Source organism: Lissotriton vulgaris, chromosome 1_2 (genome assembly GCF_964263255.1).
Source record: "Lissotriton vulgaris chromosome 1_2, aLisVul1.2, whole genome shotgun sequence".
NCBI classification, from domain to species: domain Eukaryota; kingdom Metazoa; phylum Chordata; class Amphibia; order Caudata; family Salamandridae; genus Lissotriton; species Lissotriton vulgaris.
In genome coordinates, this window is record NC_141686.1 from 76,929,414 (window position 1) to 76,952,711 (window position 23,298).

A 23,298-nucleotide genomic window follows, 5' to 3' on the forward strand; every position below is an offset into this window, starting at 1 on the left:
GCCAACCTGAACCAAGACCACGAAGATGTCCCCCCGGCGACTAGGACCCGAAGTCAAGTGCCCAAAGCCCTTCCTCGCCGAACCAGCCGACTCCTGCAGACTCAGAACCAGGGGCCACCCCAACCGCGACCAGCCGAGGGTTAGCTTTTCCGACTCCCAAAGACACCCCTGCCGCCCCGCGGCCCCCTGTGCCTCCCTTGGGGTACCTACCTGTGCTCCATCATCCCAACTTACCTCTCGAAGTGCTGGTCGCCCTTGGAGAAGCACCGTCCCCGAGCTTGCAGCCTTTGTTCCTTTTTCAACATCCTCATTGGATAGCCCGACGGCTCAAAAGCACCCTGCACCCAGCCGCCCGAGTGCCGCTGGCTGTAACCCCTTGGCCCTATCCTACTCACCCCCCCCCTTTCCCTGAGCAAGTGACCAGGAGCCCAGCTCCCAGAGCCGCGTGGCCTGCTCGCCAGCAGCCACCAACCGAAGGCCCCCTTTCCCTCATTGGATATCATTGGGCCTACCTACCTCTGCACCCGGCCGCCCCTGTGCCGCTGGGTCTGAACTAACTGTACTCACCTGACCTTGGGAGGCCCCTGAGTCTATGCCCAGAACCCTAACTTCACCAACCAAGTACTCACCTGGAAACCGGTAATTCACTTAACATTGACCCATTTTGACTCGAAAATTTTCTAAGTGGGAAGTTTTGAAAACTTAAAATATTCCTATAAAATCGGAAGTCCGAATTCGAAAGTACTCACCTGTGATCAGGGGAGAAGCCAGTACTGTACCTTTCAGCCCAGTACTGAACCGCAAAAGTAATCCCTAGCGGGTTTACTGGTAGCCTGTATTTTCTCCGTAGGAACGCATTGTCTGCTTTTCTATGAAATTTCTTCTGTCTACTTTTGAAAACTGCAAATATTCTTTAAAAATGTACGAAATACTGAAACGCAATTACCTACCTGTTTTTTTTTTTTAGCTAAGCCCCCAGTGCCGACCCTAGGAGACTAGTGCTGGGTTACAAAAGTAACGCGATTGTACTTTACCTGCAACCTGAATTTCCTCCCATTGAATAGTGTGAACTTTTAAAACCGCTTTATATTCATGAAAATTCATCACAGTAACTAAAACGTTTTTGCTAATCTGGTTTCAGCTTAGGCCCCAGGACTGAATCTAAGATCTAGTCCTGGAACTACCAAAGTAATCCATAAAGTAATCAACTGTACTTACCTGTGAAAAACCCATTGAGCTCAATGCTAGTGTGTCAGAACTGTGTTGCTTACTAGCTATCCTGTAATTATTGTGTGCACAAACTTTATTGCTCCTCTGCAAAGTATTTACATGAGAGTACCGTATTTTCCGACGTATAAGACGACCCGGCGTATAAGACGACCCCCTACTTTGCTTGACAAAATTTAGGTTTCGTGCTATACTCGCCGTATAAGACTACCCCCACTTCCAGCGCAGTCCAACGCAGTCCTGCATAGCCATTCCGAGAATGTATTTTGAACTTACCGTATTAGTGATTCTAATCCTCCTCCCTGTGGGTGAGCAGTAAGGCTTTATCAGTGGACAGTGTTAAGCGTTTATTTTACAAACTCAAAGACTGAACTCAAACAAATTGGTTGTATAAACAATATTGCTTTACTCGCAATATTTTTATTTAGAACCATATGAAAAACTGTCACTTGTGAACATACCGTACCTGTTTGTCATCAAACATGTACGGTACGGTAAACCTAAATTAGTGCATGAAACAGTGCAAGTGGATTAAACTTTCCATAACTTTTCATAAATCCAAGCGATTTCTACAGGATTTACAACGTTCCCTTTAAAAGCCTTCAAAATCCTCCTCTTCGTCATCTGATCTCATAAGTAAGTCAATGAGATCTTGTGGTACATCTGTAAAGCAGTCATCGTATGGATCTGGTACCAATTCCGTATCAGATGATGTGGTCTCTGCTTCGGCATCCTCTTCATCTTGCCACAAGTAGTCGTCCTCCATGCCATCTAATGAATTTGATATGCCACACTTCTTGAAAGACTTTATGACAGTTTCTGCATCAATGTCGTTCCAGGCCTTTATGACAAAGGTGCACAAAACATCCAACTGTGGAGCACGCATGTTTCCTCCTTTTGTGAATGTTTTTTCACCGCTAACCATCCACTCATTCCACTGTTCTCGGATGCGATCTTTAAATGGCTTGTTTAGGCACACATCCAGTGGCTGCACCAACGATGTCAATCCTCCATGTATAACTGCAGCATCTGTTTTTAGTCTTGCCAGCCTTTGCTTTGTGCTTGGAGTTAAATGAGCCCTGAACATATCCCACACCAGTAGACTACGTCTTTGTAGAAGTCCACCTGGTCGCCTGCTCCATACATTATCAAGCCATAGCTTTACCCCTTCTTCATCCATCCATCCTTTCTCATTCACATGCACAAAACAACCAACAGGAAACTTGAGTTTCGGCATTGTTTTTCTTTTGAAAATAACCATTGGTCTCAGTTTTGCGCCATCAGCTGTGCATGCTAGTACCACTGTGAAACTGGACTTCTCATGTCCTGTTGTTTTTATTAAAATTGTCTTTTCACCTTTTTGATGGACAGTTTTGTTTGCAATCATATCGAAATTCATTGGAGTTTCATCCATATTTCCGATGCTACTTAGCGCATAGCCATGTTCATTGCGCAGCCTAATAACGTAGCGATGGAAGCTATGCATTTTGGCATCAAGATCCGCAGGTCATTTTTGGGCAATTTTTGTCTTTTGCCGCAATACCAGATTATGCCTTCCCAAGAATCTGGTACACCAGGATACAGTGGCCTTAAATCTGTTGCTGAGATCTGGGTTAGATTTGGCCCACTGAAGTGCAACCAATCGGATTTTATTTCGGGTCACGACATAACCGCTTTGGCGATGCTCGGTCACCATGTCTGCTACATGCTTTTCGAGTTCTGGCCAATGTGGGGTGCCTCTTCTTAATGCACACTTACCCCTTGGCATACTCCGTAATGCTTTCTCATTTGCTCTCCAGGCCCGAACCATCTTTTCTGTCACTCCATATTGTCTTGCAGCAGCACAGTTATTATGTTCCGTGGCAAAATCCACAACTTTAAGTTTGTAACTGGCTTCATATTTCCTTCTTCTTGCCACCGCAGGAGCATTGCTGGGGTCTTGACTGCCAGCCATTTGCACTGGATGTACTGCTGGAGCCTTGCCGGGTTCTTCACTGTCTGCCATTTGCACTGGATGTACTGCTGGAGCCTTGCCGGGTTCTTGACTGTCAGCCATTTGCACTGGATGTACTGGTGCTGTACAGTATGAACAGGTGCAGAGACTGGTGCTGTACTGTCTTCACCACCACATGTACGGTACAGCAAATATCTGCTCACCAGACTGCCTTTCCTCTTCGCAACAACCAGCCAATCACGGCAAGTGCTCTACTGCCTTCGGGAACATTCTACAGTCCCCTTTCTATGCCCATGCCCATGTCATGGAGAGAGGAGCGCGTGCCAAACGTGCAACACAGCGGGGGCTGCCATCTTCGGCGCTGGCTGCCCGTTATATATTTTGGACGTCCTGCTGCCTCGTCCTGCTGCCTCGTCTGCCTGGGGATGTGCAAGCGGTTGGAGGCGCGTGTGCAGCGGCAGTCGAGGTAAGACTCATGGCGCCATTTGCTCGCTTGTGAAGCGGTCTGACACCTTCGAGTGAAGTCCTCGCTATGAAAAAACGCTCGCTTTCGCTACTTGCACAGTTCATGGCGCGGGGCCTGGGTGTGGACGTTGCCAGTGCCGGTGGCTGTATTTTTTAACATAAGGTGTGTTGTTTCTTGTTATTTCCTATTGTGAAGCGGTCTGACACCTTCGAGTGAAGTCCTCGCTATGAAAAAAAATGCTCGCTTTCGATACTTGCACAGTTCATGGCGCGGGGCCTGGGTGTGGACGTTGCCAGTGCCGGTGGCTGTATTTTTTAACATAAGGTGTGTTGTTTCTTGTTGTTTCCTATTGTGAAGCGGTCTGACACCTTCGAGTGAAGTCCTCGCTATGAAAAAGCGCATGAAAACATACCATAAAATTTGGTACCCGGCGTATAAGACGACCCCCGACTTTCCAGAACATTTTACGGGGTTAAAAAGTCGTCTTACACGCCGGAAAATACGGTACTCATAACTTGAAAATTATATTTTTATAACTGTTGGTTCTAAAAATAAAACAACGATATCTGAAGATATAATAACAATTGGCCTGGAGTTCAGTTCTTGAGTGTGTGAAACCTTTTGCTGACTGAGTATATACAACAAATTCTTTACACTGTCCTCTGGTACTGCCTTACTGCTCGACCAAGCTACCACTTTTGAGAGTAAGGTCAGTTCTGACTTTAAGCTCTGTTATACCTTTGGGGTTGGTGGACTCTATACACACTGTACTTCATTATTGTCCAGTATATATAGAGCCACTTTCTCACAAGGGACATCTCTAGTTTACAAATTAATATGGATAAATCCTTGATATTCCCATTGGGCCGGTTAGCGAGACAGGATCCCTGTGAGCTACCCAAACTTTCTTTACGCTGAGAAACTGACCATTTCTGCTACCTGGGGATAATGATGGCATACACGCCACCGCAGCAAAATCAATATATTAGTTGTGTGATCGAGATCTTGACTAAGTTGGTCAGTTTTTGGACTACACTTCCCTTATCCCTTAAGGGATGCGTGGCAGTGGTTCAGATGGTGTTCTTGCTGTGTTGCCTTTACTCTCAACATTCGCTAGACCTATTTCCTAGGGCAGTCTTTAAGCGACTACATTCCCTTTTAATGATGCTGGTATGGGCGGGTGGTCGAAGCAGGGTCACCCATGAGATTTTACGTTTGCCTGTAGAGGATGGGGGAACTCGCCTTGCCTAATATGGAAATGTATTATCTGACATCCCAGATGCAACAAGCTGCGCTGTGGTTGTCTGAAGAGAAAAACTGTGAAAAGAACCTACTTACGAATGACACTAGGGAGAGAACGCTTCCACAGGTGCTCCACCGATGGGTGGGGAGAGTTTCAGATGCATTGATGTAGAGCTGTATCTAATTTGATGCACATCAGCGTTATGGGAGCGTGCAGTGGAAATTGTGCTTAGACGTGCCCCAGTCGCATAAGAGTTTTTCTGGGACCTCCTGACATTCCGTCAGCGGACTGCAGCAGTGGATACAACTGTCTTGAGAACTGAAGGCTGCTTGACTAGGTGATATATATTCCAATGATACTTTTATTACTTATAAAGCAGCCCAGGAGACATTTGGGGCTGGTGAGGAACAGTTCTTATTGTATTTAAGCATTGTGAATAAGGCATGAGAAATCTGGCCCACATCTAGAGGCCTCGTCCTCCTGCAAATTGTTTAGGGCTCTCCTGGAATTTGGTGTGGACAGGCACTTGGTTTCACACTTAAATCGGGCAATGACTGCAGATCAGTCCAAGACAATGCTTCGGGCAAGGGAAGCTTGGAAGAGGGACCTGGGCATCCCGCTGGAAGATGCAAAATGGAAACATATTTGTGCACTGGTTAAATAGGGGATGTGTAATGCACAATTCAAATGAGTGCTTTGTAATTACATCCATTTCACTTATGTCACCCCGATATTTGTTCACAGAATATGACACTAGATTTGATGGCTGCCATCGATATGCGATTAGCCCTGCTCACTTACCCCCTGCTGCGTGATTTTGGGGTATTGGTGGCACAACTCTTGAAGTGTATTGAGAGTATATCTGCAGATCTGACTCCGAGCACTTGCCTTCTGGGGTACATTAGAAAACAGATGGTATGGAAAATGGAATGCAAATGTTTACACTTGGCGTTGCTATTGGCAAAAGATGTGTGCCATCTCATAGATGAGTCCTTTTAGGACCTGCGGCATAGGGGATGGGTTAAAGATATTATGGAATGGGCGATAGCTGAAGAGGTCAGACTCCATCAATGTAGGAGACATGAGAAGGCGCTGGAGGGGAGACATGAGAAGGCGCTGGAGGACCTGCAACATGGAATGGGCTTCTGGCCAGGTTTGATGAGGAGGAGGGAAGTTCTGGGATGAACTAGCAGGATTCTGAGGCCCAGTAGTTATATATAACCACAAAGCAAGGGTAGACGTCCAAGAGAATAAGAGTAATTGACCACTACTTCTACTGTATTTCTTTTTATTTTTATGTTAATGATGGTCTTTTTATATGTACTGCTGCTATGTGACATGAATGGGATGCTGAACCACCTACCCGGATTAGTTAAGAGTACAATGTTTATAATGTACTTTTTGACAAAAATAAATAAAAAAAAGTCTTAAAAAAAACATTTCTCGCAGCTCCTTTTGGTCTTTGTGCAGGCTTTGTACCTCAATGTTGAGCTTACATCTCAGCTCTGACCCCTTCTTCGATGTTCTGAGGGCAGACTGCCTCAATACATCTACCCCCAACCCCCATGTTTCACTGTAGCTGCTACCAACTCTAGTGCAGTTCCTGTGGCCCAGGACTATGTGTAGCAACAGTCACAATTGCATCTACCACGGTCTGTCCTAGCTGATCCGTCAGTACTGCAGCTGAGCCTCAAGTTCTGGCTAATTTCATTGTAAACCCTTGGCATAAGCCTCCTTCACGCAACATGGCGTAAATGGTCACAAATATGGAAGCAAATACTAGTGTCCAAGAAGAATACGCACCGAAAGGTGCTACAGTGATGTCAATAGAAAAGGCTTTGGAAGCACCTTTTAATTAGGCTCCCAGGGTACCCGCTAAGGAATTGGGGCAGATGGTAGCAATGGTTTTCACAGAAATTTTCTCTGTCTGTTTAGCACAAGTCCTCAAACCGGTTCGCAAGAACGGTAGACAACCTTTTTCATTGTACTAGTCCCCAAAGACAATCCTGCCTTTATCTCTGGAAAACCCATAGGCCAGTCTGTTGTGGTGTCGAATGCTTTCCCAAAAGATAAGGCCTCAGCTGTCCAAGTAGACAAGCAAGCTTTGTGTCTCAAGATGTTTCGCAAGAAAATGTACCGGTCTGGCAGTTTCACCTTGAGACAAGCCAATGCCCATATGGCCACTGAAGCTGTGTGTACCCGCCTGGTGCATAAGCTCACCAGATACGGCAAGTGGATTAGCACAAGGGCTTTAACAAAATCGTGAACAGATGTAAATCTGCATTCTTTTTATGTTCAGGTTTCAGTCTCTCAGTCCTGTATCGTCCGTTCCCACCCACCTCCTCTTCCGTGTGATGGAAACAAAAACAGACTATGATATTCTAAGGGACTGTCTCTGCAACGCGAACAACCGGGTGGACAGAAACAGACTGAATCCTTGCATTGCAAGCATGACTGATTAGTTCATGAAATGCCTTCCTATCAGTTTTGTTGGAGTAAAAAAAATAAAAAATTATATAGATGTTTTTGCGCGGTGGCTCCGGCCGTGAGAGACTGCACCGCCACCAACATTGGATGAAGGTCTGTGTGGCTGAAAACTTTGTTGCAGCCTTTCCAGCATGAGGAAATGAATATTAGGAAGCGGCTGTACACACCTGAGGCCCACTGGAGGACTGTGAAAAAGCATTAACTTTGAAGTTGGCAGTTAAACGAATGTTGGAAAACGGACCCCACCGAGGGGGAATAATTGGGGCTACCACTCCCGGCATGCTTTTCACTGGAGAATGCATGCCGGATGGATGAAATAAGTGGTAGTCCGTTTCTGTTTTCCTAACTTGCCCGCCCTTTGATTAATAGGGACATACATTGATTGGGATTGAACAGCCACTTCCTGTTAATTAAAGGTTTTGCCGAACTGTTCCTTGTTGAGTGCATCTTTGAAGCTCGGGGGCTTTCTTGGGGAGATATACATACATATACCCCCCTCGCCCACCATCCCCAGTGGATCTGCCTCCAAATCCCACCACTTTTTCTCTTACAGGACATAAAGAATAGGCCTCCCTTTCCTTTTCTCTGCAGTGACTGGATGATGAGCACCTCCCTTCAAGGCTGCCCCTTTCCCCATTTTGGTCCATATAGGAAAGTAGGATCTGCTTTCATGTTACCCCCACTTTTTGCTGGTATTTTTCTGTTTTGTGACTAGTTTGACTGATCCTGCTAATCGGGACCCCAGCCACTGTACTTTCTCCCTAAATTTGACAGGGGTAAGTACTTTGGTACCTACTCAATTGGCTACTGGTCTACCCATGTAAGTCCCTAGAATATAGTACTAAGGTACCCAGGGCATAGGTACACCAGGGGTCCCCCTATGGGGTGAAGCATGTATTATGCCACTTAAGAAAGATCACTCCAACTATGACTACAGGCCTGCCATTGGACCCTGTGCTACCACCACTAACGACAGATATAAGTTTCCTTAGATCTGAGGTCACTGCATTTAAAACCTATAAGTCACTCTTAAGGAAGGCCTTTCAATCTTGATGGCAGAGTACTAGGTTATAAGTGTGACAGTGCTCCCTTCAAACTCCTTAGTCGATTCTCCAGGCTTCGTAAGTGCGGTCAGCCATTTTGATACATATGTTGCCCATACATCATTACCCGATAGCTAACTATATATTGGCTGTGCCAAACTTGGGCATGTTTGGTATCAAACATGTTGGAATGATACCCCAACATCGTTACTGGCGTTTTTGGTATGATTCCATGCACTCCAGGAAGCCCCCGGTACACTCGGTGACAGCCTGCCAGGGTCTGCCAGCAAGCTAGTGCTGCTGCCTACCCCAGACTCTGCCCTCCTCCTGCATGAGCTGAGCTGACCTCGAGCAGCACACTTGGCACCCTCCTTGCCTACTCCAGTTTGAGACAGTTCAGGGAGCCCTTGGCTACTGCTCTGGTGCGAAACTGGACAAAGGGCATGGGAGTATCCTCCCGTCTGTCCCTGTAAATTGATACTTGTATAGCGCACTACTCACCCGCAAGGGTCTCAAGGCGCTTGTACGAATACCGCTGTGGCACCCATCCTGGCTTTCCCTGTGAGGCGTCCACTCCTGGGCACCCCCAAGGTGGAGGCCAGGCATCCTTAGCGTTGTGGGGACCGTTGTGGAGATTAAGCAAGCTATTGCCCAGAGTTGCAGAGTGGGACTCCATGATTGGAATAGGCACCGAGGCGAGAATTATCAGGTCCGTGGAATTTTGAGCCCAAGACCCGCCGAGGCGGGGAATTGAACCCTGGTCCCGGGCTAGACCTCTGCATCAGGGTCTGCCGCTCTAATCATTGAGCCACACTTCTCCTAGTCCCTCTGAGAGGGACCCTTGAATCGTTCCAACTCTTTGTCTAGGGTAATTAAGGGCTTACCTGTGGATGAATCTTCAGATTCGTTGTGGGATAAGATTCAAACCTGAAACCACTTCAACTTTGACCGTCTAGGCACCTGGACTTCGTTGGACCAAGACTGCACCAAGGAAGACTCCTGCTGCTCCTGGTCTCGCTGTTCTGCAAGTGTTCTCTGCTTCTTGCAGGTTCCTCTCCAGGCCTGTGGGCATCAAAGACACCAGAAGGAATCTCCTTGGAGTGAAGGAGTCACTTCCCTGCATCTGCAGGGACCGCAACAAAGCTTATCGGTCTGCTGCTCCTGACGTCCCACGGATTTAGAACGGCTCTGCAACACAGAAGGTGATTCTGAAACTCCCTCGAGGCCCAACCTGCCCTCTCAGCAAGTGTGAGGCTATTATCCCTCGTTGGAACCACTGCAACAGAACCCCTGTGCATTGTGTCGACTTGCCATTGCCAAGGCTTGTTGGCTCTGTACTCCAGAGATCTTCAAGCTACAAGAAACTCCAGGCTCTAGCATCTCTTCCTGCCAATATCTGCGTCCTCCACGCATTCTCTGCACTGTGGGCGCCGCTCCCCCTCCTCCCACATCACCGGGAGCCAGGGTGGGTTCTTGGCCCCCTTCCAGGGTAACTTCACGGGGACGCGACTGTGCCCCCCGACTTTGCTTCCTCCTGGGTCAGCCCCGGGACCTGTCCCACCTTGGGGGCATGATTGTGACCGATGGCGGAGCCCCACGCGCTTCGTGGTCAGTCGCAGGTGGAGTTAAAGGTCGCCTACCTTCTGGGGGGGCATATCTCGGCCCCCTGGAGTCAGATTTGCTTCATTTTCGTCTCCTCTTGGCCAGCCACAGCCACTGGGAACACTCTCCTTAGCCCCCTGGGTCTTTGAGAGGGGGGAATCAGCAGGGAGCGGTCTTCACTGGCTCCCTGCGCCAGCCTCTCCTCCTTGGCCTCTCTTCTCCATTTCGCAGAGGCCCCTGCTCCTGCGAACCGGTCCTGGGCTCATCTTCTGGCACCGTTAGGACCCTGGGGGCAGTCAGGGGAATCCTCCTTCCAAATGCCCATTGTTAGGCTCCTGTTTTAACAAAAAGGGGGTAACCCTGTGTCCCTCAGAACCTGGGTAGGTGTGGTTAAAGACAAAATTGGTTCTGTCGGGTAACCGAATATATTGCTTTTAAGAAAGGCTAGGTTAGCTCAAAGCACAGTGTAATAACTCAAGTGCAGTTAAATTGAATGAAACCTCTCTGAAAACAAAATATAGTTCAAGATATTTATATAGGAAACAACGTTACGTATGTAAAACACCGGAATTACTTCATTCCATTTTATCCAAATTCTAAGAACAGGTGAAAAGTGACTGTAGGTGAATGAAGTGACTAGTGAAAAAATAGTGACACTTATATACAGTTATATACAATATTACACATGAAAAAGGTCGAGGGGAAGGAACAATTTTGAGTTAGCGGTCAGAGATCTTAGTTAAAGCTCCAAGGAGACAGTTGATTATTGTGCCCGTTCCTGTAGGTATCTTGACCAGTGTTATGCGTCGACGTTTCGACCCTAATGTGCCCCAGTTGGTCTTCACGGCGGGTCTTTATCAAGACAGGGGAGGGGGGCGACACGGTGGGGTATTTTGAATTCACAGGAGGCAAGTAAATCACACCCTGGACTGGATTGCCAGCAGGTGAATCACGAATTCAAGTAGAAACGAGAGGGTAGCGCTGCTCACTCTCGATATCTCGAGTCCCGTCTGTCGCCCCCCTCCCCTGTCTTGATAAAGACCCGCCGTGACCACTAGTCACTTCATTCACCTACAGTCACTTTTCACCTGTTCTTAGAATTTGTATAAAATGGAATGAAGTAATTCCGGTGTTTTACATACGTAACGTTGTTTCCTATATAAATATCTTGAACTATATTTTGTTTTCAGAGAGGTTTCATTCAATTTAACTGCACTTGAGTTATTACACTGTGCTTTGAGCTAACCTAGCCTTTCTTAAAAGCAATATATTCGGTTACCCGACAGAACCAATTTTGTCTTTAACCATTGTTAGGCTCCAGCACCTTCCGCCTCAGCACACCACACCCCAGAGAGAGCTTCTCTTCCTGTGCAAGCACTTTTTAAAAGTTGAGTAGGGGGGAGGCAGGAAGTCTCTGTTGGTCCTATCAAACAGCAACACATCACTTCCCTGCCCCCTCCTTCTTGTCCAGCCTCTAGGTTTGTTTGAAATGGCGTAGTCCAGGGTCTCTGGCCACCTGGTCTCTGAAGTCCCTTCCCCGCACGCTGCCTTCCCTCCTTGGTGCAGGCTGGTGCCTGGCACCCAGTGATGGATGACCTTGTTGCCCCACCCATCTTCTCTTCCCTAAGAGGGGGCCTTAGCTTGTGGAAGAAAGGTCATAAATCCATCCTGCTGAGGGCAGCCCTCAGCCAGGGACTGGTTATGGCTGGTTCAGAGAAATATGACAGTTCTGCATGACCCAAAAGCAGTACAAATATGACTTTGGACTCTGCAAAATTCTCCTTTTCACATCCGCTACAGTGGACTTCAGTGAATGTCTGGAATCTGTAGGCCTCATGAAAGTTAATCTGGCACATGAACTTCACATCCTCATAGGGGAATAATGAAGTGAAAAACAGTAAAACACACTAACTTTCCCTGGCATGTTCCTTTCCAGTGTATAAAGCCTATTCCATGTCACCACCCAATTCTGCATAAGTCCTGCCACACCATTCACTCTGTAGCTGCTTCTAGACTGCGCATGCTAGGAATCTCCCCAACACGTGTGCACACGCTTGTACACATGTCTGCATGTAACCAGCCCAGTGTCCCTTACTCCAGCTGCTGCGCAGTGGCCTGGACAAGCCAGGGGGACACCAGTAAAATCCCCATGCCGTCTCCTACATCCCGAGTTCACTGTGGGTGAGTCCCAACTTATGAGGCTCCCCACAGTAAAAGCTCAACAATTAGGTGCTCAAAAAGCAAAAAATCCGGGTGGCCCTTCTAACAGCCTGCATCTTTGGTGAGCTGCCCAAGGTCCTCTTGTGACTCCTGTGCCTTTGGCCTGTGGGTCCTATTGAGGGTCTTCTTTAGCTTCAGTTGGCTTTGCTGCTTACCCGGGGCCTGCTCGAACTCTCCTGCAATTGTTGAGTCCCCTGGATCTTAATGGACCCCTCGTTCTCGACTTCCGATGTGGGAAAGCTCGTGAATGGCTCCTGGTTTTCCACAACGTTGCCTGGTCCTCAATGCTGCAGCGATAAGATCACTGTCATCCCTCCTGCATCATCCGTCATCGGTGGTAATTGCTCTTCTGTGCCTCCTGGTCACGTCCGAGTGACATAGACTCTGGCCTCTCTGCTTGCAGGTTCTTCTGATCTAGAATCCACCAGACTCTTTCACCTTCTTTGCCTTCGAAATCTTTCTTGAAATCCTCTATTGGGATCTACAGCGGTTTCCGACATAACTTAACACCAATGCACCCGACTTCCTTGGTGTAGGTATCCTGGTTCCTGAGGTATCCATGGGTGGGGTGACCCTCCAACCTTCTGTCTTCCACTGGATTTCTACAGGGCCCACTGGGAGGGGTCCTTCCTTTTCAAAACTGCAACTGCGACTTTCCCATTGACTTACATTGTGCACGTGGCTGTGTTTCCACACTGCACCCAGCCTCCGTGGGGTTCCTGGGTACTTACCTGAGGGGGTTCTTGGGGTTCTCAGCTCTTCTGAGTCTCCTGGTCGCAGTTCGTATTCCTCCTATTTAGTACATGGTTTGGTTTCCCCCTGGAGACCACTGTGTATTTGTGCTTACTTACCTGTTCACAGTTGAAGTATTGTGTGTATTTGTGCTGATATCACTGGGTAGGCGGTACCACACTGTGTGGTTCTTTTTCATTTAACCCACACTATATGACTAGTTCTGGTAAAACAAGCCACTTAACACTCCTGAACTAAGCCTAAAGGCTGCTCTCCACAGCTACTACTTAGAGAGCTTTCTATGGTTGTCTAAGAGGGCATATCACTTATAAGGGTTGTGCAAGGCGCTTCACTTGAATAATTGTGCAGCCGTCTACAGTCCAGTAGTCTTTGATGGTTGTGTTTTACTTTGGTTGAATCTAGCTTTGGGGCAGACGGACAGACTATCAGCATCTTGTGTGATATACAGTAGTTTAAGTCCTTTTGATGTGGTGAAGGAGTCAGTAATATTGGGTACATTGTAGCACAGCATACACTTGTGTTCTCTGATGGCAGATTTTTCTAGGAAATCTGGAAGATGCTACTGCTAGCCTAATAAGTGTCCTAAAAATGGTTCCTCTTTTTGTGGGACACTGGGGGAAAGTGTGGATAGTCAGAGGCACCCATGAGACTGACCGAGGCACATCTACCAAGGGACAGTGGTCTGTTCAGAGGATGACGTCTAAACGATCACAGACCTAATCACTGGGATGGGTTTACACATTCATTAACTTGCTCTCAGGTCATGATCAAGAAGAATACAAGCTCAAGCTTAATTTAGTCACACAAATATTCATACCTGTCATGAATTCAGGTCTGTCTATGGGCTGGCAATCGTGGCTTAAATCCTTGGCATTTAAAACTTATGCCCAGTAGAAAGTCATCAACTATATGTTTATTCACTGAAAAAAATAAAGGTGGAGTTGAGTTCTTCTTGTGTATAGTGATAAGATCTTAGCTTATGTTAAATACACTGAAAAAATAGGTTAAAGCGACATTATAGTTGGGTTGGATGCTGAATGACGTTGGTGCAAATTATAGTTAATTCACTAAGCTGATACTGGTGAGTTGCAGTTTCTTTTTTGTTTTGTTTCCAATTTGTAGTTTACACTCAATTCAGCCCCTAACTATAACATCACTTTAAACTTACCTACCTCAGGAAGCCAACGCCCACTGCGCACAACTAGCACAATTGTGGTTGGCCAGCTTTTTAAAAAAAAAAACGGCATCGCAAGTTACTGCGGTAACAGGTGCTGGTACTGCGGTTCCGGGAATAGCAAAAAAAAATACAGAATAGCTGAACACTTGTTGTATATGAACAACTTCAACTATATCTGTTGAAGTTAATTTGTACATCCATTAATGCAGTGTGATATATACAACCCTCATGTTACTCTTAGTGTAGAAATGGTAACCCTGAAATCATTTAAAACCGCCAGACATTCAGGTAAGTAATAGTATTGTTACTCCAAATCTGTGTCGCAGAACTACCACATCATATCTTCAATCCAAACAGTTATTCATCAATCTCCTGATTACAGGCACAAATGTTTAGCGACGGTATGTGGATAGATTGCTATTATTTTTTCCTGAATGATCAGCCGACAAGTGTTTCATCCTGTTGGGACTCTCTCAAGGCTGACTGAAGTGATATACAGAAAAACATTAAAACATTAATCTTCATTATGAATCATAAATTATAAAAAGGAGCTTAAAAGATACTGATTTTCTGTGTATTAGGGTTGATTAGGGTCTGTCAAGCTGGACACACATTTAACTTGTGTGAGAAACATTATTGAAATAAAGTATCTTTTAAGCTCTTTTTTTAATAAATATTGATTGTTAATAAATATTTGTTTTAATTTGTGTGTGTGTGTGTGTATATATTGTTGTGATATATATATATATATAATAAGAAAACGTTATTCCTTCCACAGATTATCCAAGAATAACGAGTGAGCCCAGATTTCGTGCCAATTTCTCTGTGATTTATTTGTTAATCACACCAGCCATCCGCCATAACGCGTTTCACCTACCAAACGAGGCTTGATCACATTATATGTGTATATATGTATATATATATAATTACATCACAACGTTACGCCTCCAATTTCCTTGGAACAAAACGAGTGCAGACCTCCAATTCGTGCAGCAATTATTTTATTTGTCTTCTGCCTGCCATTACGCGTTTTAGCCGTACAAGCGGCCTTGATCACATGACCATGTGTATATATATATATAGATATATACACTGTAGCCTGCCAATACTCGCACTCATTACTATCTGGCAGTTAGTCTCCTTTCCTAAAGGCCCCACAAGGGCTACTGCAGGCTATTGAACGTTCCCGGGGTTCCACCCTCACACAACCAAACTCCCTCTTACCTGGTGGGCGGCCACCGTCCAGTTCATATATATTTCCAGACTGCCTATACCTGCCTCTCAACCCTCATGCAAGGAGTATGTGGAATATTCTGAAAAGGAGGAGGGCGTAGACTTCCCGGTCACAGATGACTTCTGTGATGCTGCAGACGCCTCCATAATTATAGCGGTCTCAGATGCAATGACCTCTTTGGAGAAGAGACTCATGGAAATGGCGCAAAGGTGCCTACAACCCCTTGCATTGATGGAAGACCTTCCTGGGCCTTCAGCCCCTGAACCTCCTGAGCTGGCCTTTGCCTCCCACTCTGAGAACCTGCGCAAACACCCACAACACTCCGAGGTGGACCTGGATGCTTTTACCAGGCTTAGAAGGCAATTTAGGTGCAAACCCCCCTTGGCTGCCAGACTTGCCCAACCTCACCAGTTTCAATGCAACCCAGCAAGGCTGTGCCCAGTTCCACACCCCCCCATTCCCCCGCCATTTAGATGGTTCCCTTACGGGTTCGGAGGGCAAGCCCGATCATGATCTGTCCTGGAGACCTTCCAATCCCCCGACTGGATCACAGCCAACTATTGAGGTTCCCGCTGATGCCCAGTCAGACCTCTTAGACCACCAGGAGCTCATGTATGCCTGCTCCTCTGAGTGGACCCCCTTTGACAAGGTGGTAAAGTATGTTGCCAGCAGGTTCTGGATACCTCTTGATCAGGAGGTTAGAAACCGCCTTCAGGCGGAATGTCCTCTCATGTCTTTGGACGGAAAAGTGGCCCTCACGCCTGATGGAGATGCGCATATGGCCACTTTCATGGCAAGTGCATTAAGGACCCAAAGAACCAACCTGGCGGTCATGCCAGGACAAGCTTCTGGACATGACTGGACCACTCATAAAGTTCGTTGATATGGCGAAGGACGCAAAGGCGTCAGGTGCTTTGATTTCCCCCTGATGTACTATCCAGTTGGGTCAAAGGCCATTATATTTCTTGGAAACGCCAACTAAGCTATCTCTGCTGAGAAGCGCAGGTATTTGCTGATTAAGATCGACCCAGAGCTAGGGAAATTGGCTACCTTAGAAGCGGGCCTGGTGGTGCAAGGCGGGCTCTTTGGTGACTCGTTTGTCAAAGAGTTTGGCAAGTTTGTCGACTCGTTTCACAAAGAGCTCACCAAGTTTGTCTCAACATTCAACGCATTGACTAGGCCCAATACACTGTCAAGCGCATTTTTAATGCACCTGTTTTCTCTGGGGTCGGCCATGGTAGGGGGTGCTTGTCAGGCCATTCCCGAATACTCCGCCTACGGCAGGGGAAAACCTTCCCAGATAGGTCAATGGCAAGACTCCTGGCGCTCTAAGGGTTTCTACCCCACAAGAGGGCGGTCGCGCCCCAGAGGTCACTAATGGACCTCTGAGCGGAGGAGCCAACTCCAGTTCACACAGTGAGTTTTTCATTCATCTCCTGTACTCGCTCGGCAGACGCTCATGTCTGACACCTGGCTGCGCCAAACGGTACAAGGGTTCCAAATAATTCTACGGGTCCCCTTTCCAACCTGCCTACCCCCTTAACATTCCTTTCTCAGGGCGAGCGGTTCAGGAACCTTTGGCCAAAGGGGCAATTTGTCCTTTAGATCCTCACCCCTCACGCTTTATAATCAATCTGTTTTTGGTCCAGAAGCAGGACATCGGTTATTAATCCCTGGGAATTCAGCAAGTGGCTGGGATATGCCACTTCAAGATGGAGGCAACTGAATCTCGTGAACGAGCTGGTGCTTCTGGTGGTCGAGCCAGCGGTTCTGGTTGGGGGGGCTTGTTGTGGGTAATTCACCACCGGCAGAGGGTGGTTGACCACAGAACAGTCCCTGCACATCAGCTGCCTGGAATTGATGGCAGGCTCTTCTGCAGACAAATTTTGGAGCCCCTTAAGGCCTCCCTGGAGGTACCCCGAAATTCATAGTGCACATGTAAGTGCACATATGCCCTAGGGGCATATGTGTGCTTCAGGTCACATTAAAATATGCATTTTTTAATCCATATTATTATTTTGCATATGATTACCATCAACTTTGTAATATCATTTCCTAAATGTCCAAGTCGCATTTAGAAAATGCTTTGTACTAATGCTTTAGGAATCGCAAATAGGTAATCCCTATTTGTGATTCCTAAATCGCGGTCACAATTTGCTTATTTCTCTAAGGTAAAAATCACAAATTGCAACCGATTTTGAGCCTTTGTACATATGAATAGGCCATTTAGCATTTCCTAATGCTAAAGCTTTCTTTTAGTTGCATTAGCGCCTTGGAGCCCTTGGGCTTAGTTTGCGCTGTACAAGTCCAATGATTACTTACTTAATGGGCCGAAATTGCAATTCTAAATGGCTTTGTGCATCTGGCCCTATGTGTGGAATTTGGTGTTTACTTCACCAAATTCCGTATTTATCAGAATACAAAGCATGTTTCTTACCGGGTAAATTTCGGTCTTTGTGTGACCTTTATCCCTGGCACATTGCAGTGGTGCAGCAATTATCACAGTATTCTGATTTCCAATCCAAACTCAAATAGGATTCCAATAATACTATTGTCTAAGATTGTAAATATTATGGGTCTGAAGGACTGCATGTGGTAGAGAAGATGCGTTGGTTTACCAAAATCTAAAATTCTTGATGTGACCTAATTTCTTTGCATGACACATCACACTTTTATATTAACTTTAATCAAAAGCTTAGTTGTTTATATCTATTCCAGAAGTGTAGCTCCAACTGCTCCTTAGGGGATAACTTTCTAAATCTTTAAAATTAATTAACTTGGTAAATGTCCTATTAGATGTCGATTGCAACTTGAGACTTGGTATTTGTAATGGAAAAATCCTCTGAAAGCGACTTCATCTTTCCCATTTTCTTACTTCACAGCATAAGTTGCAATGGGAAATGCGTCAGCGGGAAGAGGAGATAGCCGAGCTACAGTCCGCCTTGAGTGACATGCAAGTTTTCTTGTTCCAGGAGAGGGAACATGTCCTCCGCCTCTACTCTGAAAATGACAGGCTAAAAATTAGGTAAAGTAATAGTTTTCAGTGTTTATGTAGCTAGAAGTTCTGTTCATTCTTGTATGCAAGTAGTGATATTTTGGTAACTCAACCCTATCTTGGAAGCAAGGTATGACTGTAATGGAGAGGTTAGGAGACTTTGTATACCAGATTCATACTAGACCTTCAGTGACTCCGCTTCAGCTAAATTTGCAGACAGTGAATCTGACTCGAACTCATTTTTTTAGCCAGTGTTTATCCTAATGATCTCATATTGACCCAGCCCCCCTGGACACCCTGATTGATTTTTCTCCAAACTCCCTTTACCATACTGAAGCTAGTGTTGGTAATTCTGTCCTAAATCTTAACAGGCCTGTTATCATTTGTTGCCATTTGTGCGACTGACCAGTCTACTGTCTTATTCTTAGCTAAATTCCAACATTCAGCTATAAACATCAGGTGCTGTAAGACTTGCTGTGTTTTACTCAATCACAACCTGTTATTTTGTTATGATTTGCTAAAAAAATCGAAATTGTATTGTACTTTACATGAACATACTAATAATTACTGTGTTACTTTCAGTTGTTTGCGTGATGCCATTCAGTTGGACGACTGTTAACACATCATACTTTCTTGAATTTCAGCATTCATTTTCTAATACTAATAAAGTATATATTGGCAAGTCTTTAAAACACTTTATACCTCACCCTTTCTGCCCAGTGTTCACAGTGTCACTATCTGCTCTAGTCTTCAGTTATTAATCGCCTTGTAATGTCTAGCCCACATAGTTTCAGAAGAAACTGCAAAATTAGCTAAATTGCATCACAAACCTTTAAACACAGACTGCTGCAACAGGTTTGTGAAAATATCTTTGCTCCCATTAATGCTGTCTTACTGAAGGAATCATAGGTCTGGCTTATTTCCCAATAATTCAGCCTTGTGGTCTAAGGCGTTCTCTAAATCACTGCAGGTATCATGTAATTCTAAAATAACATATAGACACAAGTTAACTAGGACTGCTTTCCCTTCTGCAAAACAAAGTTGCTTATTTGCGTTGTTAAAAGTAGCAAATACATGATACAAGGCACAAACTAGAATCTTAAATGGTATGACTACTTATACTGCCTCACACTTGTATACACTTACAAGGATCTGTCCCAATCCACATTATAACAGCACTTCACCTCAGCATTCTAGCTGCTACTCCATCTTTAGGGCCTCCTTCTTCATTCTTAACTCCATCTCCCCCCATTCTCAGTCTCCTCAGTTTAGATTTCTCCTCAAAGTTTACCTGCTTCACCCCACAACTCCATCGTGTAGAGCAGATTCAGATGCCTGCTATCATATAATGATCCTTTTACTACATTTACCCTTTCTGCACACCTGACAATCGACTCTCTCCTCAGGTCAACATTGTAGCCAACACCCATTTACTCTACACTCGTCACTTATTTCCATTTCCTACTAACCATATGTACCCCAGCACAAATATCCCCCTTATGACCTCCTTGGACTCTGCCCTCTCCTAATTCTATCTCACTTAACGTGTTCCTCTGCTCTTTTCCTTGCAAATCTCCTCTTTCATTTGTTTCATTGCCAGTAAATGGTAGTATCTATTCATCAAACTCTTACAACTCCCAATGGATCTCTTTCACGCCAGATCTGCCTTGGAAAAATAAAACTACTCCTCCTCAATCCACTTCGAACAGCCCAATTGTCCTCCACATTAAACCAAGAAGCATCAAGGAAATCTGCCCTTACATACCGTCCCTGCTGTTTCTTTTGGAGGTGTTTCACCTCTTTGAAGTAGGCCTCTCCAAAATATATGCCTACTTGCCTCTTTCCTCTTCACCATTTATATCCCAAGATGAATGAATGTGTCAAAATCTTCACGCATATGTTAGTTGTGTAACTACACCATCTAGAGATGCTGATCCAATGTCACCCCCTTTAACCATGACTTCATATTTTATACAGAAATTGTGTTGAACAAATCATCACAAACAATCTTGGATTTGCTTATACCCCTAGCCTCTTTCAGAATCCATCCCAACCTCGAAATCAGGATTGGTGGTGGGTAGTTTAAGCTGTAAGACATGAAAATGCCATCCAAATCAATACTCTAAAGTTGGAAAGTGCCACCTTCCAGTGTCCTATATTGGAATTCAAATCTATTCAAATCAATAACGCCTTTTCCAACCAGGGTAAAAACATCTCTTGCCCACTTTAAGACAATTCCACCTTTGTTGAACTATCTATGTTGCACATCACTGGCCGACAGTTATAATCCTCTAATGACTTATTTATGGGTCCATTGAGTGATTCTTTTTGTTGTTGTTGTAAGTTTAGGGTTTTGTAGAAGTACATAAGTGTATAACATGAGAAGCGAAAGTGCATAGGGGAGACAGGCTACATAGGAATAAGTGTCAAATTATGAAGTTGCCTTTCAAATTAAACAAGCATTGGCATAGCCAATAGGTCTCGCTTTTGGGACCTTATAAGTATTTAGTTATGCAGCACAATATCCTTGATGCAACAACATCAACTGTTGCATGGCTAAACACTTATAAGGTCCCAAAAGCGGGTCCTATCGGCTATGCCAATGCTTGTTTTATTTTTATGTTTGTGTTCTTTTTCAAACCTGTTCAAACTTCAACAGATGGAAGTGTTCAGAAATGGAAGCTGCACACTGAGTGTACTTCAGTGGAAATGAACACCTGGGCAGGGTGGTGCATAGCATGGCACAGACTTCATTTCTGCAGCGCTTTCATCTGATGTTTTATAGATAAATAGTTGCCTTTTATCTGGCAACTATTTGGTAGCATGACTAGAACACGTCTTTTGTGGTAGGTGCCAATACAAACTTATTGTCCAGACTGACGAAAGAAAAGCAACACAAACTGATAAAATTGTGGTTTGGGGCTGTGACCCTGCCTGGTGTCACGCATCAAGCGTTAACCACATTTCAGTGCTTGCCCCTACATGGCAGCACTGAAATTCTATCACACAATTCATAGCTTCTAGTTTTGCTCATATCGTACATGGCACTCTCAGAGAAGAGCTATTTAGCCTGCCGCCGGATGCAAGCCAGGCTGTAGTGGTTAGGGGCGGTGCTGGGACTGGACGGGCGCTCTCTGCCTCATGAGTGTGCCTCATTCAGGTACACAAGTTAGTACCAACGTCACAGTGCATGCGCCGCTCCCAGGCTCGGTGTACTGCGTTGGAGCAGAGAGAGCTGGGTATTTATGAGCTCGGCTGAATCCAGATTCTTTGTGCGGACCCTGTTAGGGGTCCATGAGGCATCTGCACCTTGATCCGGACAGCAACCGCTCCCTGCCCTGACAAGCAGAGCACCTTTTCACTCTATGTACCGACGACTCTCAAACACCTCACAATCCGACAGAGCCCCATCCACGTCACACATGTGAGGCCCACAGCTCTGCACAGGAGGCACACCGAGCCATGCGCAGGTGCTCCTCTCCCTTCCTCCGACAGCTCTCTGCTGCGACCGCTCGAGCTCCGCACACAGCGGCTGAGAGAGAGCGAGAGAGACTACCTCGTCACACACGACAGAGCCCGGGCGGGAGGCAGGTGGAACCCAGAGCATGCATGACAGAGAGCTCCGAAATTGTTTTTGGTTTGACTAAACAACTCTGTTCAACTTCTTTGGTTGTGTGTTTGTTTATATTTTGATGTACGTTACAGGCAGGGTTGCAAACGTCGTTTCACTGCAACTACGTGTCTCTCTTCGCTCCTAGAAGCCTGCCCCCTCTGGACAAATGTATAGATGCGAAAGACTGCCGATTCTTGAACAGCAAGGGCAGGTACTCGAAAAGAGAGCACGAGAGCTAGAGAGAATTAGAACAAGCATTGGCTACGCAGCAGTAAAAGTGGCAGCAGGGGGAGGGGGAATAGGCGATTTCCTTTCGGGAGAATGCTACCATATGGCACTGCGCGCTCCCGAAAGGAAATCGCCAAGATGTGCACACGTTGCATTGCAAGCAGTGCAACGCGTGCACTTATTTGCAGAAAAAGCTCTGCCAATGGCATTAGGTCTCCTCCAATGCAGCGCATGAGCGCTGCCTAGGCGAGATCTAAAAAATTATATGATTGACATTTATACAGATTATACACCCAAAGTCTAGCAAGTGTGAACACTTCCTTTTGAGTTATGTGAGTATGTTTTAACCTTGGCAATAGTTGTTTTTCATGATTAAAGCACATTAGGTAATCCTAACAACTACGCCATCTCCCTGCTCTTCTCCTACATTGAAAATTCTAATAATCTCATTCAACATACAAAACCCACCTGTGAAAAGTACACCATACTTTATCTCAAAGCTTCAAAAGAAGGCTTTGGATGGACAGTCTGATCTTAATTGGTCTAACTACTACCTAATCTTTTTCACCATTTTAGTTAACAAAACTATTATTACTGGACAACTTGGTTTCACGAACTCAAAAACATTACCCGTAATAACATAGCATTGTGTATTTCAAATAGCCATTCCTGCTAATCGGGAGGTAAACCATCTTCCCTTGCTTTACAACAATAATGTGTTCAAAAGCATACACTATCTTGACCCTTTGGAAGAAATAAGGCCAAGCAATTAAGAGTTTTTGGTATACTGAAGAAATTAATTAAAAGAAGAAAGCAGTTCATGTTGGCTGAAAAAAGGGCCTTGGTATCCCCCAAAAATGAACCCTAGAAGAACTATGTCCAGGAAAGATATTTTTGAAGCTAATGCCACCATTTTTTAAAGGCAAGTAGACACGTCCCAAACATTCAAGAAAATTGTTTAATGGTGATGTTGCCAAACATGCTTCTCCTTCCTTTATGGGCTCTGATTCTAATAGTAAATGCGAGGAATTCACTCAATTTTTCAAATGAAAGTCC

The 23,298-nt window shown here is 45.4% G+C and overlaps 1 protein-coding gene across 2 annotated transcripts in view; it reads left to right on the forward strand.

Annotated features, from left to right (window-relative positions):
* Positions 1-23,298, forward strand: part of CCDC77 (coiled-coil domain containing 77) — a 293,054-nt gene that overhangs the window by 53,624 nt on the left and 216,132 nt on the right. For both annotated transcript variants that reach the window (XM_086952832.1, XM_086952833.1), the window contains one exon: positions 18,289-18,431. In XM_086952832.1, coding sequence (XP_086808958.1) covers positions 18,289-18,431 — 143 coding nt within the window. The remainder of the gene's footprint in view (positions 1-18,288; positions 18,432-23,298) is intronic.